This window comes from Phacochoerus africanus, chromosome 15, assembly GCF_016906955.1.
Source record: "Phacochoerus africanus isolate WHEZ1 chromosome 15, ROS_Pafr_v1, whole genome shotgun sequence".
NCBI classification, from domain to species: domain Eukaryota; kingdom Metazoa; phylum Chordata; class Mammalia; order Artiodactyla; family Suidae; genus Phacochoerus; species Phacochoerus africanus.
This window is the reverse complement of record NC_062558.1, coordinates 47,384,399-47,397,566: the sequence shown is the minus strand read 5'-3', so window position 1 is coordinate 47,397,566 and position 13,168 is coordinate 47,384,399. Positions and strand designations below refer to the sequence as shown.

At 57.4% G+C, this 13,168-nt stretch overlaps 2 protein-coding genes across 6 annotated transcripts in view; both read left to right on the top strand.

Annotated features, from left to right (window-relative positions):
- Positions 1–5,741, top strand: part of TBC1D10A (TBC1 domain family member 10A) — a 33,023-nt gene extending 27,282 nt beyond the window's left edge. For both annotated transcript variants that reach the window (XM_047760226.1, XM_047760227.1), the window contains 6 exons: positions 2,218–2,324; positions 2,995–3,109; positions 3,186–3,251; positions 3,937–4,126; positions 4,220–4,374; positions 4,899–5,741. In XM_047760226.1, coding sequence (XP_047616182.1) covers positions 2,218–2,324; positions 2,995–3,109; positions 3,186–3,251; positions 3,937–4,126; positions 4,220–4,374; positions 4,899–5,384 — 1,119 coding nt within the window. In that variant the 3' untranslated portion in view covers positions 5,385–5,741. The remainder of the gene's footprint in view (positions 1–2,217; positions 2,325–2,994; positions 3,110–3,185; positions 3,252–3,936; positions 4,127–4,219; positions 4,375–4,898) is intronic.
- A 2,367-nt stretch (positions 5,742–8,108) lies between these two features.
- On the top strand, positions 8,109–12,949 carry CASTOR1 (cytosolic arginine sensor for mTORC1 subunit 1). Of its 4 annotated transcripts, none has more exons than XM_047761481.1 (9): positions 8,109–8,395; positions 8,988–9,058; positions 10,498–10,685; positions 10,770–10,902; positions 11,171–11,294; positions 11,731–11,844; positions 12,010–12,092; positions 12,184–12,278; positions 12,414–12,949. In XM_047761481.1, exons 1-9 carry the CDS (start codon positions 8,283–8,285, stop codon positions 12,480–12,482), a joined length of 990 nt encoding a protein of 329 aa, XP_047617437.1. In that variant the 5' UTR covers positions 8,109–8,282; the 3' UTR covers positions 12,483–12,949. The 4 variants fall into 4 exon arrangements, with proteins under 4 accessions (XP_047617437.1, XP_047617439.1, XP_047617438.1 ...); XM_047761483.1 differs by having other exon boundaries at positions 8,151–8,395; positions 12,207–12,278; XM_047761484.1 differs by lacking the exon at positions 8,109–8,395 and adding an exon at positions 8,602–8,770.
- Positions 12,950–13,168: the final 219 nt, after the last annotated feature.

The window sequence follows — 13,168 nt, the reverse complement described above, 5'->3', positions numbered from 1 at the left end:
GCTTTTGGGAGGAGGTAGATGTGCCAAGAAAGGCCTTCAAGGGGAGTTCCCTTCATGGCTCAGCAGCCGATGATCCCAACTAGGATCCATGAGGATGAGAGTTTGATTCCTAGCCTTGCTCAATGAGTTAAGGATCCGGTGTTGCCATGAGCTGTGGTATAGGTTGCCGATACGGCTCCGATCCTGTGTTGCTGTGGCTGTGGCATAGGCCAGTGGCTACAGCTCTGATTGGACCCCTGGCCTGGGAACCTCCATATGTTACAGGTGCGATCCTAAAAAAGTGGAGAGAAAAAAAAAAGGCCTTCAAGATGCTCTGAAGCTGAGTGGTGGGACCCTGAAGCAGTGCTGGGGGCCAGAATGGTGGTCTGTAAGCACACCTGGAAGGATGCTGCCTCGGGATGAGGTGGAGGAAGTGGATGGGGGCAAGGCAAGGGTACAAGAGCTCAGAGGCAAGGGTATAGTGATGGGGCTGGTAGCAGCACCTCTATGTTCAGCCATCCTGTGTGGCTCCTTCTCCGTACTTGCTCCCTCTTCTGCCTTTCTTGGGCTAGGCAGGACCTTCCAGTCCTTTTCTTATCTGGTTTTCTTCAGTCTTCACTTCAGGATGGCGCCAGCACCTTTGGGCTCTCTGGGAGGCCAGGTAGCTGCATCATTTCCAGTGGCCCATGCCTGCCTTTGATTCCTAGCATCCTTCCTCCCTGCAGGCCCTTCAGCTACACCTTTTCCTTTCTCACCTGCTGTTGTGTGGCCCAGTGTCTTGGGCTGCTGAAATACCAGCTGAGCCTGTCCTAGGAAACGACTTTCTGGGTTCTCAGGTCCTTGTCTCACTGAAACCTTCCGTGGAGAACTTGTGGGACCCTCCTTTCTTTTCTGACAAAAGCAAACCTGCATTGCACTCAGACAGTATCCAGCCCTGGGCCTGACCTGCAGGTTGCCTAGGACACACAGGCCCCCATCTTGAGGGTGTGTGGGGCCCTACAGCTTGCACACCCACCTCTTTAGCTCTGTGCCTGCTTAAGGGCCCAGACCATCCCTCTACCCTCCAGCCTCCAACCCTCCGTCAGCTTTTCATCTCAGTACTTAATCTCTCATTAAGTACTGAGGGTCCTTATTTCAATACTGGGACACCCCCATTGAGGGGGTACAAAGAGAAAAGGGGCTTTATGAAGTCATCTGTCAGGCAGGGCCGGGGTCTGCCCCACTGATGTGTTTGTTGAGAACCCAGCCTTCCTCCTGGGGCCTCTCCTGACACTGCCCAGCACAGCAAGCAACATGTACTTTGTCTACTTCCCTGCTCAGCCCTCTCAATTTCTTTTCGTTGATATTTTTCTTTCTTTTGTTAAAGTTGAGGTATGAATTTACATAAAGTAAAATGCACAGATCTTAAGCAAGCAGTTCAGTGAGTTTGGACAAATAATATATGTACATATAACCAATAAGCAAGTCAAGATATAGAACATTTCAAGTGACCAAGAAATGATTTTTCTTTGGGTGGTAGCTTTCTTTTTATAAACGGTACTCATACTAAAATGCTCACCGAAATTCAGAGCAAAACTTTGTTGAACTCCAGCACTCAGAGATGGCTCTGAGGCTAATGGCCTGACAAATGTTGTGACTGCACTCTGTACAGCAGATTGCACATATCCTTTCCCGAAGGTGGCACCACTTTACAGGGAGGTGGGTAGCAGAGGAGTAGGGATTGACGGCTCTCAGTCAACCTGGCTTCCAGGCCCAGCCACACCATTTTTGTAATCACAGGGTATTGGGCAAGTGACTTTGCCTTGACCCTCAGTTTCCTCATCTGTAGACAGTGTCTTTGGGGGCCTGAGGAGAGCAGTCTGTGAGGCCTACGGTGCTTTTGAGAGCGGCGTTCAGAGTGGTGCTAATGGGTGGTAGCCATTGCTTGGATTGCAGTCCATCTTAAGGGTGTAATGTAAGGTGTTTGAGTCCTGAATGAAGTGCCTAGATGTTATTTCCAGCCCACAGCTATGATGGACACTCCTGGAGCCTGGATCACACCTCAGAGTTTCCAGGAGCCTGCTCCACTTGGCTCTCTGCCCCTGCCCAGGCTTCCTGACCTGTCCTCAGGAAGGCCCAGCCCATGACGGGATCTCATGAACATTGTCCCTGGTGGCGGGGGCTCCTCCAATACCTGGGAGAGTTGTATCCTCCCAGCCATCCCTAACTCCTAAGAGATGCTCTTGACCTTGCTTCCAGGAGCTGGACATGTCCCCCGGGGACCCCAAGTGGCTGGATGTGATTGAGCGTGACCTGCACCGGCAGTTCCCTTTCCACGAGATGTTTGTGTCCCGGGGGGGCCACGGGTGAGCAGGCTGGGCCTTGTGGGCTGGAGGTGGCTCTTGGCCCTTTCCCTCAGAGGGACAGAGGAGGTAAAATGAGTTTGGGTGTATCTGGGGGGCCCAGAAGTTGGGGGTCCCAAACTGCACTGTTAGTTTTTACTCTTTGTTTGAGTCTGATAGGTCCTCTTAGTTTCTCTTCTTATGTCCGGGGGCAGCTTCATCATTCATTCCCCAGAGTGCTAGGACTGGCCTGGCCTTCTTCTGGAAACAGGTTTTGGTGGGAAGAAAAGGGACAGAGAGTTGGGTGGGCACGGGGTATGTAGGAGAGGAGAAATATGGCAGGCCAGCCACAGGACTAAGACAGACACCTGCAACAAAGCTGGCCTTGCTGAGGGGCCACAGCTGCTGAGTGAGGGACCCACACTTCCAGCCCAGACACACCCTTATCCTGTATCTGGCATTCTCCCCTGGCCCTGCCTCCTACTTTTTTTTTTTTTGAGTCTCTGACCTCACCTGTCAAAAGGGGGAGGTGCAAGTTGATGTGTTACGTGGGAGACTGGCCCCTTGGTGACCACAGTCAGCTCCCATCCCCTCTCCAGGGAAGTGCAGCTTCTGAGACAGGTCTGGCAGGACAAATGTGAAGGTAGCGGGTGGCAGAGTCACACCTGTCATCCCGTCCCTGACCTCTTCACAGCCAGCAGGACCTGTTCCGTGTGCTGAAGGCCTACACACTCTACCGGCCCGAGGAGGGCTACTGCCAGGCCCAGGCACCCATTGCAGCTGTCCTGCTCATGCACATGCCTGCTGAGGTACCACCAGGCCGGGGGTGGGCAGGCGGGCAGGGAACATCCAGCAGCAAGGCCTCACATCTCTCTTGCTCCACAGCAAGCCTTCTGGTGCCTGGTGCAGATCTGTGAGAAGTACCTGCCTGGCTACTACAGTGAGAAACTGGTGAGTGCTTGCTGGGCCTGGGCCCTGGCCTGAGACCCGCCCCAGCCTGGATGCCCTTTGGGGCCTCTCTTGGCCTTACTCTCTAAGCCACTCCTGTCCCCACTTAAATCCTTCCTAGCCTTCTGTTGCTTTCAGGCTGAAGTCCCAAGGCCTGCCAGGGTCAGGACTCCTGGGCTACAACTTCTTGGTTCCACACTCCCTCCATCTCTACCTCCAGCCGTGTGGCTATTGAGCAGGATCGCGGCTCCTCCTGTGCATCAAGTTCCTCCCTGCTCAGCCTTGACATAGGCTTAAACCTTTCCCCCCTTCCTTCCCCTGGTACTTCTTCTTTTCCCTCCACTTTCAGCCCTCTGGAACTTTCCTTGACCTTGACAGGTGGGACTTCTGGCACACGCTTACCCAGTGTTCCTATTCCTGCCATGTTCTGGGCACTTAGGCCCCTCCCCCCGTCTCTTTGCTTCTGTGATTTGTGTCTCTCTGCCCTTTTGCTCTACATGCTCCATGAGGGGGACCAGCTGTGTCTGGATTGCTCACCTTTGTATCCCAGCACCCAGCATGACGTTGGCACCCTATAGTGTTTGCCTCCTGAGGAAGGAATGAATGCCTGCCTGGAGCTGGGAGCTGGGACATCCTTCCCACCTTGGCTGCTGTGGTCCCACAGTCCGGTGGCTTCATGTCTCCCCAGGAGGCCATCCAGCTGGATGGGGAGATCCTCTTCTCACTGCTCCAGAAGGTGTCTCCTGTGGCCCACAAGCACCTCAGCCAGCAGAAGATTGACCCCTTGCTCTACATGACAGAGTGGTTCATGTGTGCCTTCGCCCGCACCTTGCCCTGGAGCTCCGTGCTGCGTGTCTGGGACATGTTCTTCTGCGAAGGTACCTCTGTCCCTAGTCCAGCCCATGAGGGCCTCTATTTCTAGAGAAACTCCCTAAAGGGCCCCTCGCACTCACTGCTGGCTCTCCATGCAGGAGTCAAGATCATCTTCCGGGTGGGGTTGGTGCTGCTGAAGCATGCGCTGGGCTCCCCTGAGAAGCTCAAAGCCTGCCAGGGCCAGTACGAGACCATTGAGCGGCTGAGGAGCCTCAGCCCCAAGATCATGCAGGAGGCCTTCCTGGTCCAGGAGGTACAGTCCACATCTTCCCCCCACCACTGGGAGGGAGGGGAAGACATGAGGGTCTTTTGAGGGCCTGGTAGCCCTCTGCCCCCAAGGCCTGGTGCTCAGCAGCCCAGGACTGTGCACAGATCTCATCCTTCTGTCTGAATGAGAAGAACAGGCACAGAGAGGCCTTGGTCTTCAGGAATATGAGTAGATGCAGCTCATCACCCCCCTTCCTCCCTGGCTCCATAACCATGGTTTTGCTTTATTTTCCCTTTTTTTTTTCTTTCCATTGTGGATTTGTATCTGGGGCTGAAATGGGGTGACACATAGTTAGGCAAGTAGACTCAAGAGTTGTGGGGAGTTTTCTCCTCTGAGGCAGTGAGTATAAAACTCTTGGCTCACCTGGCACTCAGCTCAGGGACTTTTTGACCACCACCACTTTAGTGACCAGGACTGGGACAGCTGAGGGAGAGCAGGGGCCCAGGCTGGGGGGCAGAAGGGGAAGGTTCTTCTTCCTGGTGCCCACCTGCCTGTCACCACCCCTACAGGTGGTAGAGTTGTCAGTGACAGAGCGCCAGATTGAGCGTGAGCACCTCATCCAGCTGCGGCGCTGGCAGGAGACCCGGGGTGAACTGCAGTGCCACTCTTCGCCCAGGCTGCACGGCGCCAAGGCCATCCTGGAGGCAGAGCCTGGCCCATGGCCCACCTTGCAGCCTTCACCATCCATCCGCCTGCCTCCGGACGCCCCCCTCCCTGGCTCCAAAGGCAAGTCCAAGCCATCCAAGCAGGTCCAGAAGGAGCAGAAGGAACAGCGGAAGCAGGCGAAGGCGAGTGGGCAGCCAGACAAGCCCACAACCACAAGTCAAGCCAAAGTGGTGGCCGCTGCTGGAGATGCATGTCCCCCACAGGATGTGCCCTCGAAGGACCCAGGCCACCAGGACCCAGCCCCTCAAGACTCAGCTCCCCAGGACACAGCCCACCACCGCTCCCAGGAGAGCCTGACATCCCAGGAGAGTGAGGACACCTACTTGTAACCGTGGCAGCTCAGGCCCCGGGGCTGGGGTCTCCACACACCTATACAGTTCATGGACTGACTTCAGGGCCTGCCCACCCTCTGAGGGCCCGGTCGCCTGGGTCGGCAGGGAGTCTGGCTGGCCCAGCACAGATTCTGCCTGAGCCTCCTTATTTATTTTCTCCAGAGCGGAGCTTGGGCAGGCCCAGCTGGGGCAGGCAGAAGTGGGTGAGGCCTTGTTTGGCCCCCTCCTCCTGGAGGCATGTTCTCCGGGACCAGGGCACTGATGTGAGGGGAGAGGGAGGGGTAAAGGGTGGGGTGCTCTTTGTGTAAAATAGAAACATGGTTTTGTACAGAAATAAACAGGCTTGTGTAGAGAGCTGGTGTGCAGCTAGGGACTGGAGAGGGGGGTCCGTTCCCTGCCCCCCACTGTGCTCAGCATCTCTTCTCCATACCCTGCAGAGGCCCCATCCTGGTCCTAGTGCAGCACTAGAGCCTTTCTGGGAAGTACCTTTGCCAGAGGGGAGGCCAAGTCTAGGGCCCGCTCCTATTCCTGGCCCCTGTATCCTCTTATCCTGTCCCCTCTGACCCATGTTCACCATCTGCCATGGATGAGGGTCACTAGTGCTGGGGCAGAGCAAAGCCTGCTCTCCAGGCCTTGATCCCTGCCCATCACTGAAGGGGAGGGGTTCCTTAGGGAGGTCCTTTTAAGGGTCTTCCTCTTCCAAGGTCTAGCCTGGATGCTGTTTTGGACCCCAATAAGATAATGAGTATTCATTCTGGGTTGGGTGCTGGTGCCAAGAGTGAGGGATCATGAATGCCCTCACATGCTCATCCCAGGCCTCCATCAAAAGCAAAGGGGTGTGGGGCCAAATCTGTATCTTTGATGAAAGGCTACCTGCCATTTACTAAACATGTAGCATATGCCAGGCTGGGCTGGTTGTGTCACATGCCTGATCAAGTAGGTTTTATTATTGTCCCCCTTTTATGGATAAGGAAACAGGAGCTAAGTGGGAAAAATGAAGCTGATCCAGATTTGTACCCAGAGCCCCCAACTACCTCTCCTGACTTTGCCATTGAAGGCCCAAGTTGGCAGTAGTGTCATAACTGATGACTGGCGAGGGTGAGGACAGGGTGTCCCTGGGAGAGGCCCCCCTTTTGCTGAGGAAGCAGCTTTTCCAGTCAAACAATAGTGACTGTTCTTGGCTGGCCACCAAGCTGGGCTGGGCAATGGGGGAGCAGGGAGGCAGGACTAGAGCCTCCCTGGGAGCTTTTAAGCATCTCAGGGCCTCAGCCTGGAACATCTTGTCCTGGTACAGCTGGGGATACTGAGGCCTGAGGAGGTCAAGGGTCACATGAATCTGTCAGGGCAAACCGCACCCTTCCTACCTCCTGCCCCTTATCCCTGTGGCTTCCTACCCCATCTACACCTGCCGTCAACCAGATGAGGGGCTCAGCCTCCTGAGGACACCTCCCACCCCCTGGCCCTCTAGGGGTCTGGCCAGGATGTGGTGGCTGCAGTGTTCCAGCAGAACCCACCAAACTGGTGAGTCCAGGGAGGGAAGGTGCTGCCCCACTACTAGCTGCGTGCAATTGCCGCCCCGCGCCCCCCGCCCGCCCGCCCCAGCAGGTAGGAGGCCTGCTCAGGCCTGCTGGGACCCAATCAGGCCTGAGGCCTGCTTTAACCTGCTTGGTTCAAAGCCTTGGATCTGAGGCCTGAGGATGTGCAGGCCAGGCAAGGGCCCCTGGAGCACGTCCCATCCTGCTGGGAAACCAACCTAGGTGTGCTGATGTCTGCTCAGCACTGGGGTCTTTGCAAACCTGAGAGGCCTGAGCAGAGCCCAGCCCTAATGTTGAAATGAGCCCAAGGTGGCACTAACGAGCTTCAGATCTGGGGGCCTCCTTGGACATGAAACAAGCTTAAATGTGCCCAGGCCCAAGTTCTGCTAATGACTGTAGGCTTTTAAGTCTGACTACACACTGGGCCCTGGATGCATGGCCCTGCCCCCCAAAGTTTGAGCTTTGGGCATTCCTGTCCCAAATACTTAGTCTTAAGCCTCAAATGTTAGTCCAGACTACCTTCAGCTCCCTACCCCACAGTGTATTGCTCAGAGGTAGCTGGGGCCCTCCCAATCTTTGATTCTGGTGGGGAGCCTTCTACTCTGAAAGTTGGGTGAGAGGAACAGATGTGGGGACCACCAAGTTCAGGTTGGATTTCACCTTGTTAGCCCACTCACAGGGCTCACAAAGCTTGGAGGGGTTTGTATCAGTACTACTGGGCTGTGGAACTTTTTTCACCGCCACCCCAGCCAGTTCTGGTGGCCCTGCCTCATGCTGAGCCATCAGAGGAAGGAGAGGGAAAGGTGCCAGGACCCTTTATTGGGACAGAACAACAACGTCGCCTAGGTTGCACAGTGGACCCCTACCCACCCATGTTCCAAGGATTTGGGAGCAGTGTTCTGGTCACAGCCGAGCCCCGGTTCATCCTGTGGCCCTCCCAAGCCTTGGTGAACTTAATCAGAAGGCCCTTAGTACAGAAAAGACCCCAAGCCTCCCCGGGCTCTCCGGAGCACCTGCGGGAGTCCTGCGGAAAGGGCGGAGCCCGGAGTGGGGGAGAGGCGTGGGCGGGGCCTGGGGGACACGACGGGGGTGGGGTTAGGTGGTGATTCCGGAGCCAAAGCCGAAGGGGCGGGGCCATAAGGGGCGGAGTGAGTCTCTAGTGTTACAAGGAGGCGTGGCCACCCTGGATTGGCCCCCAGTCCTGCGCGGCGGCGTGGCCGTCAGGGAGCTGGCGTGGCTGGCGGCTAGGACTCTGCGGCGCAGCGGCTCCTTTAAGCACCTCCCGGCACCGCCCCCGCCGCCCCGCCCCCGGCACGGCCTGGGTCTGTTTGGCCGTGGGGTTGGGTCCGCGCGGACCGCGATGGAGCTGCACATCCTAGAGCACCGGGTGCGGGTGCTGAGCCTCGCCCGGCCCGGTCTCTGGCTCTACACTCACCCACTCATCAAGCTGCTCTTCCTGCCCCGCCGAAGCCGGTGCGCGTCCGGGTCCGGGCACAGAGGGGGGTGGGCTGCACTGTCACTCTGAGATGGGATCGGGAGATTAGGACTGCCGCGGGGCCAGCGGGAGCAGATGGGGAGAGCGCTCCCCGCCACCCGCCCCCTGCCCCCCACCGGCCGCCATCCGGCCTGGGCCTACCCTCCCTGGGACCGCCGCCTATCCGGCTCGTGAGGCCCCCTCCCAGAGCTTGTTAAGGCGCAAACAGCCTGGGATGGTCAGTACTTAACTCCTAGTGGTTTCACATGGGGGCATTTCTTCCTGGTAACTTCGGAGAACTTTTTCCAGCTGCCTCTCATCGGGTCAGAGGGGCTGGTCTAAGCGGGCTCGGACGCCCGGGACTGCCGCCTTGGGTGAGCCTCTCCTTCCTCTTGGAATGCTGGGGCAGGGGCTTCTGCAGAGATCTGGGCGGAGGAAAACGGTTCGCAATTCTGGAGATGGGGCCCACACCCCACTGTCCTGGGGAGAAAATTGAGTCTGGAGGGGGCAGGGAGACGCCCAGCCGGGGTGGGGGTGTCTGCCCGCCCCCTCCGCCAACCCAGGCTGAAGATGCTCCCTACCCCCACCCAGGTGCAAATTCTTCAGCCTGACGGAGACCCCTGAGGATTACACGCTCATGGTGGACGAGGAGGGCTTCAAAGGTGGGGACTGGGCTGGGGAGGGTGAGTAGGGGAAGGAGGTTGTCCTCCCCTTTTTGCAGGATTCTAAGAGAATGCTAGGATCCAATGTACCAAGAGTTGGGGCCCTGAAGGCAGATGATCTGGGTTCCAGTCCATTTCCACTACTCACTGGCTGTGTGCCCTTGAGCAAGTCACTTCCCCTCTCTGAGTTGTTTATTTCGTTTTATGTAAAATGGATATAGTTACGGTTCTGATCTAATTTGGCCCCATGAGGGTTTTTATAAATGGGGCAGTGTGTAAAGGGCATTTAGCAGCCACAGACCAGCAGCAGGGCCTCAGTTACAGTTCTGGGGCAAGAATCAGGCTCCTGTGGCTGTTCTTGCCCCCCACCCCATTATTTCCCCTTGGGCTTCACTCCCTGGTGTGGGTCACTCCCTCCCTGACTGATCTGGGAACTCTGAGAGTCTGAGGGTTGGGGAAGGAATGCAGGAACCGGCAGCCAGCCCAGGGCAGGATCCTACGGGGCCTCCTAGCTGTGTTTGGGCGATTAGCAGCCACCTTGGCTGTGGCCCATGTGCTGGACTGGACACCAGCCTGGTCCCTCCCTGATCCCTGGAGCTGATATCTGGCTTCTCTCCTGCCAGCTTGACCCATCCTTACAGGCCTGGAGTCTCTGGCCAGCCAGCTGGGGCTCCGTCCCTCCCCTACAGGGCTACTTAGTTTCCCTATTTATGCTGCCGAAAAGTCTGGTTCTGCTAACGAGGAAGGCATCTCCCAGCCAACTTGGACTGCTGGCTCCCCCTGGTGGTACCACATGGTGCAAGGCGTCATACTCAGTACATACATACTCAGTTTCTGTAGGAGAAACTGAGGCTCTCAGAAGTTAAATCATTTGCCACAGGTCAACAGAAAGTAAATGATGAACCTGGGATTAAAACCCAGGTCTGTCTGAATTTTGAGCTCCAATTTTATTTTATTATTTTATTTTTTGCCTTTTCTAGGGCCACTCCCACAGCATATGGAAGTTCCCAGGCTAGGGGTCTAATCAGAGCTGTAGCCACCAGCCTGTGCCAGAGCCACAGCAACTCAGGATCCGAGCCGCGTCTGCAAACTATGCCACAATTCACGGCAACACCAGATTCTTAACCCACAGAGCAAGGCCAGGAATCGAACCTGCAACCTCATGGTTCCTAATCAGATTCGTTAACCACTGTGCCACGACGGGAACTCCGAGCTTCCCTTTTAACTGGGAAGTTTCAATCCCTGACAGGCCAACACCCAAAGCACTTCTCAGTCTTTGCACATATGCAGGTCTCAGGAGCAGAACTTGGGGGAGGAAGACAGCTCTATTTTCCAGAGTGGACCTTACCTTGGTAGAGCCCTCCAAGGCGCAGACAGGGAAACTGAGGCCAGGGGCCAGCCCTATAGGCCCTGACTGGGTGTGTCCCCCTGCCCCACAGAGCTGCCCACGTCTGAGTTCCTACAAGTGGCCGAGGCCACGTGGCTAGTGCTGAATGTGTCATCCCACAGCGGCACAGCAGTGCAGGCTGCTGGGGTCACCAAGATTGCCCGCTCAGTAATTGCACCGCTGGCTGAGCACCACGTGTCCGTGCTGATGCTGTCCACCTACCAGACAGACTTCATCCTGGTGAGTTTCCTGCAGGTGCTGGGGCAAGGCAGGGTGGACACGGGTGCCTGGGGATCCGTGTATTGTGTCATCTTTGTGGCCCAGGTGCGGGAGCAGGACCTGTCCGTGGTGATCCACACACTGGCCCAGGAATTTGATATCTACCGAGAGGTGGGCGGGGAGCCTGTTCCTGTTGCCAGGGATGATTCCAGCAACGGCTTTCCCCGTGCCCAGCATGGTGAGGGTCACCTCTGACACCCAGGCCTGGGTGGGGGCTCCTCTTCCCACTGGGGCCCTTCCCTTTGTGGGTGGGTCTGTGGGCTTGGGGAGACCAGCTGACACTGACCCCCTCACAAGATAGGAAGACAGGGCAGGGAAACTAAGGCAGATTCTGGTATGTAGCAAGTGACCCTACACCTAGCCCAGGCCCCCTTTCTGGCTGGCCACCAGGGGGCACTCCAGCCCACAGTCTCCCTTTCACCCACCACCGCCTGCTCCCTGAGCAGGGCCCAGCCCCACAGTGCATCCCATCCAGAGCCCACAGAACCGCTTCTGTGTCCTCACGCTGGACCCTGAGACACTGCCAGCCATCGCCACCACCCTCATCGATGTCCTCTTCTACTCGCACAGGTGGGCCTTGTTTGTCTCTTTGATCTCACAGCTTGTTCCCTACGCTTTGTCCCACCACCTTCCACCAGTCCCTTGGCTCTGCAGCGCTGTACCCTGTTCCGTGTCTGGGGTTCCTGGCAGCCTGCAGTGCCCACAGGCCCTTCACTGAGGTTCAGGCAAGGTCCTGGTGCTGCAGCTGGAGCCCTTCCCTTTGGGGTGGGCAGAGCTACTCCTGAAGTATGCCCTGGTCAGGCCCTGTGGTCCTGGGATCCTGCATCTTTGGCACAAGTAGGTTCATCCTCCTTCCCCATCCCTACCCATGGCATGGGGAGGAAAGTGGCTCAGGGACATGAGGGTCTTCCCAGGGCCACCTGTGCCAGCCCCTTCCCAGGGGTCTAGAGGCCCACTGGGCGGAGAGGGAGAGGGAAGAGTGCCTGAGCCTCCTATCCCTCCCCAGTGGCCCTAAGGAGGCAGCCTCTGGCAGTCCTGGATCCAGCTCCATCACCTTCTTTGCTTTCTCCCTCATCGAGGGCTACATCTCCATTGTCATGGATGCTGAGACACAGAAAAAGTACGTGACCCCTGACCCCAGGTGGGCCACAGACCCTAAGCCAGCCCCTAAGAGAAAGGAGGTGGAACATCAGACTCCAAGGTCATCAGGCTGATCTGCTCTATGGGCTCACAGTGGGGCAAGGAAGAGACAGGGTACCCTGCCCACCACCCCCTGCCTCCCCAGGTTCCCCAGTGACCTGCTGCTGACCAGCTCCTCGGGGGAGCTGTGGAGGATGGTGCGCATCGGCGGACAGCCCCTGGGCTTTGGTGAGGGCTGCACCTTGTGTGTCGGGGGCTTGGGAAGGGCCAGGAGGGGGGCATCAGGGTGATCCACATGGACCCCCTCCTCCACCCTCAGATGAGTGTGGGATCGTGGCCCAGATTGCAGGTCCCCTGGCTGCGGCTGACATCTCTGCCTACTACATCAGTACCTTCAACTTCGACCATGCCTTGGTGAGCACCACCGTCTGGGGCCAGGGCTCCTGCAGGGACACTGAGGCCCAGGAGGGGGCAGCTGGCAGGAGGTGGTCCCAGTCAGGCCAGGAAGTTGAGCAGCCGTGACCCCTTCCTCTGTCCACCTGCCCGCAGGTGCCTGAGGACGGCATCAGCAGTGCCATCGAGGTCCTCCAGCGCCGGCAGGAGGGCCTGAGCTCCTGAGCAGCAGCCTCCGGCCTCTCCCCTTGCCCTCAGGCTTCCAGAGATTTCTCGAATATTTCCTCAAGCTCTGGCACATTCCTGCTGGGGGATCCCTCCTTCTGCTCTGTGTTTATAAGCTGTGGGCAGAGCACCGGCTCTAACGTGGATACACGTGTCTGCCCCCCGCAGGGGAATACGGTGCTCAGGGCTTCCTCCAGGAAGCCCTCAACCCATCACTCCCTGCTGGGCCTCGGCGTTTGCACATTCCCTGCCTGAGGCCCAAGCCTTCCCCCTTTGAGTAGCCCTGTCTGGCTGGCTGCTCCTGGACAGGGCCCTGATCTCCGTTCTGCCTCGGGCTGGGGGTTGCCTTCCCTGGCCAGGTGAGTTCTGACAAGTGCCTCCCCTTCCTGGGACCACCAGAAGTAGTTTTACATCTCTCTCTCTCTCTTCCTTTTTTTATCAACTTGTTAATAAAGAGCTTGCAGTGAGTGGGCTGGGCTGTGGTCTTTGGGGTTGTTCAAGCCTTGGCCACAGCTACTTTGCTGCCCCTGGGGACCCCTCTGCCTGAGGTCCTGGACTCTCCCTGTGCAGCTGGCTCAGGCCGGGATCACCTCACCTCCCACCATTCTCACCTCCAGAGCGCAGGTGAACCATTGCCATTCTCCAGATGAAGGACCAGAGGTGGGAGGTGGAGTGACTTAGCCAGG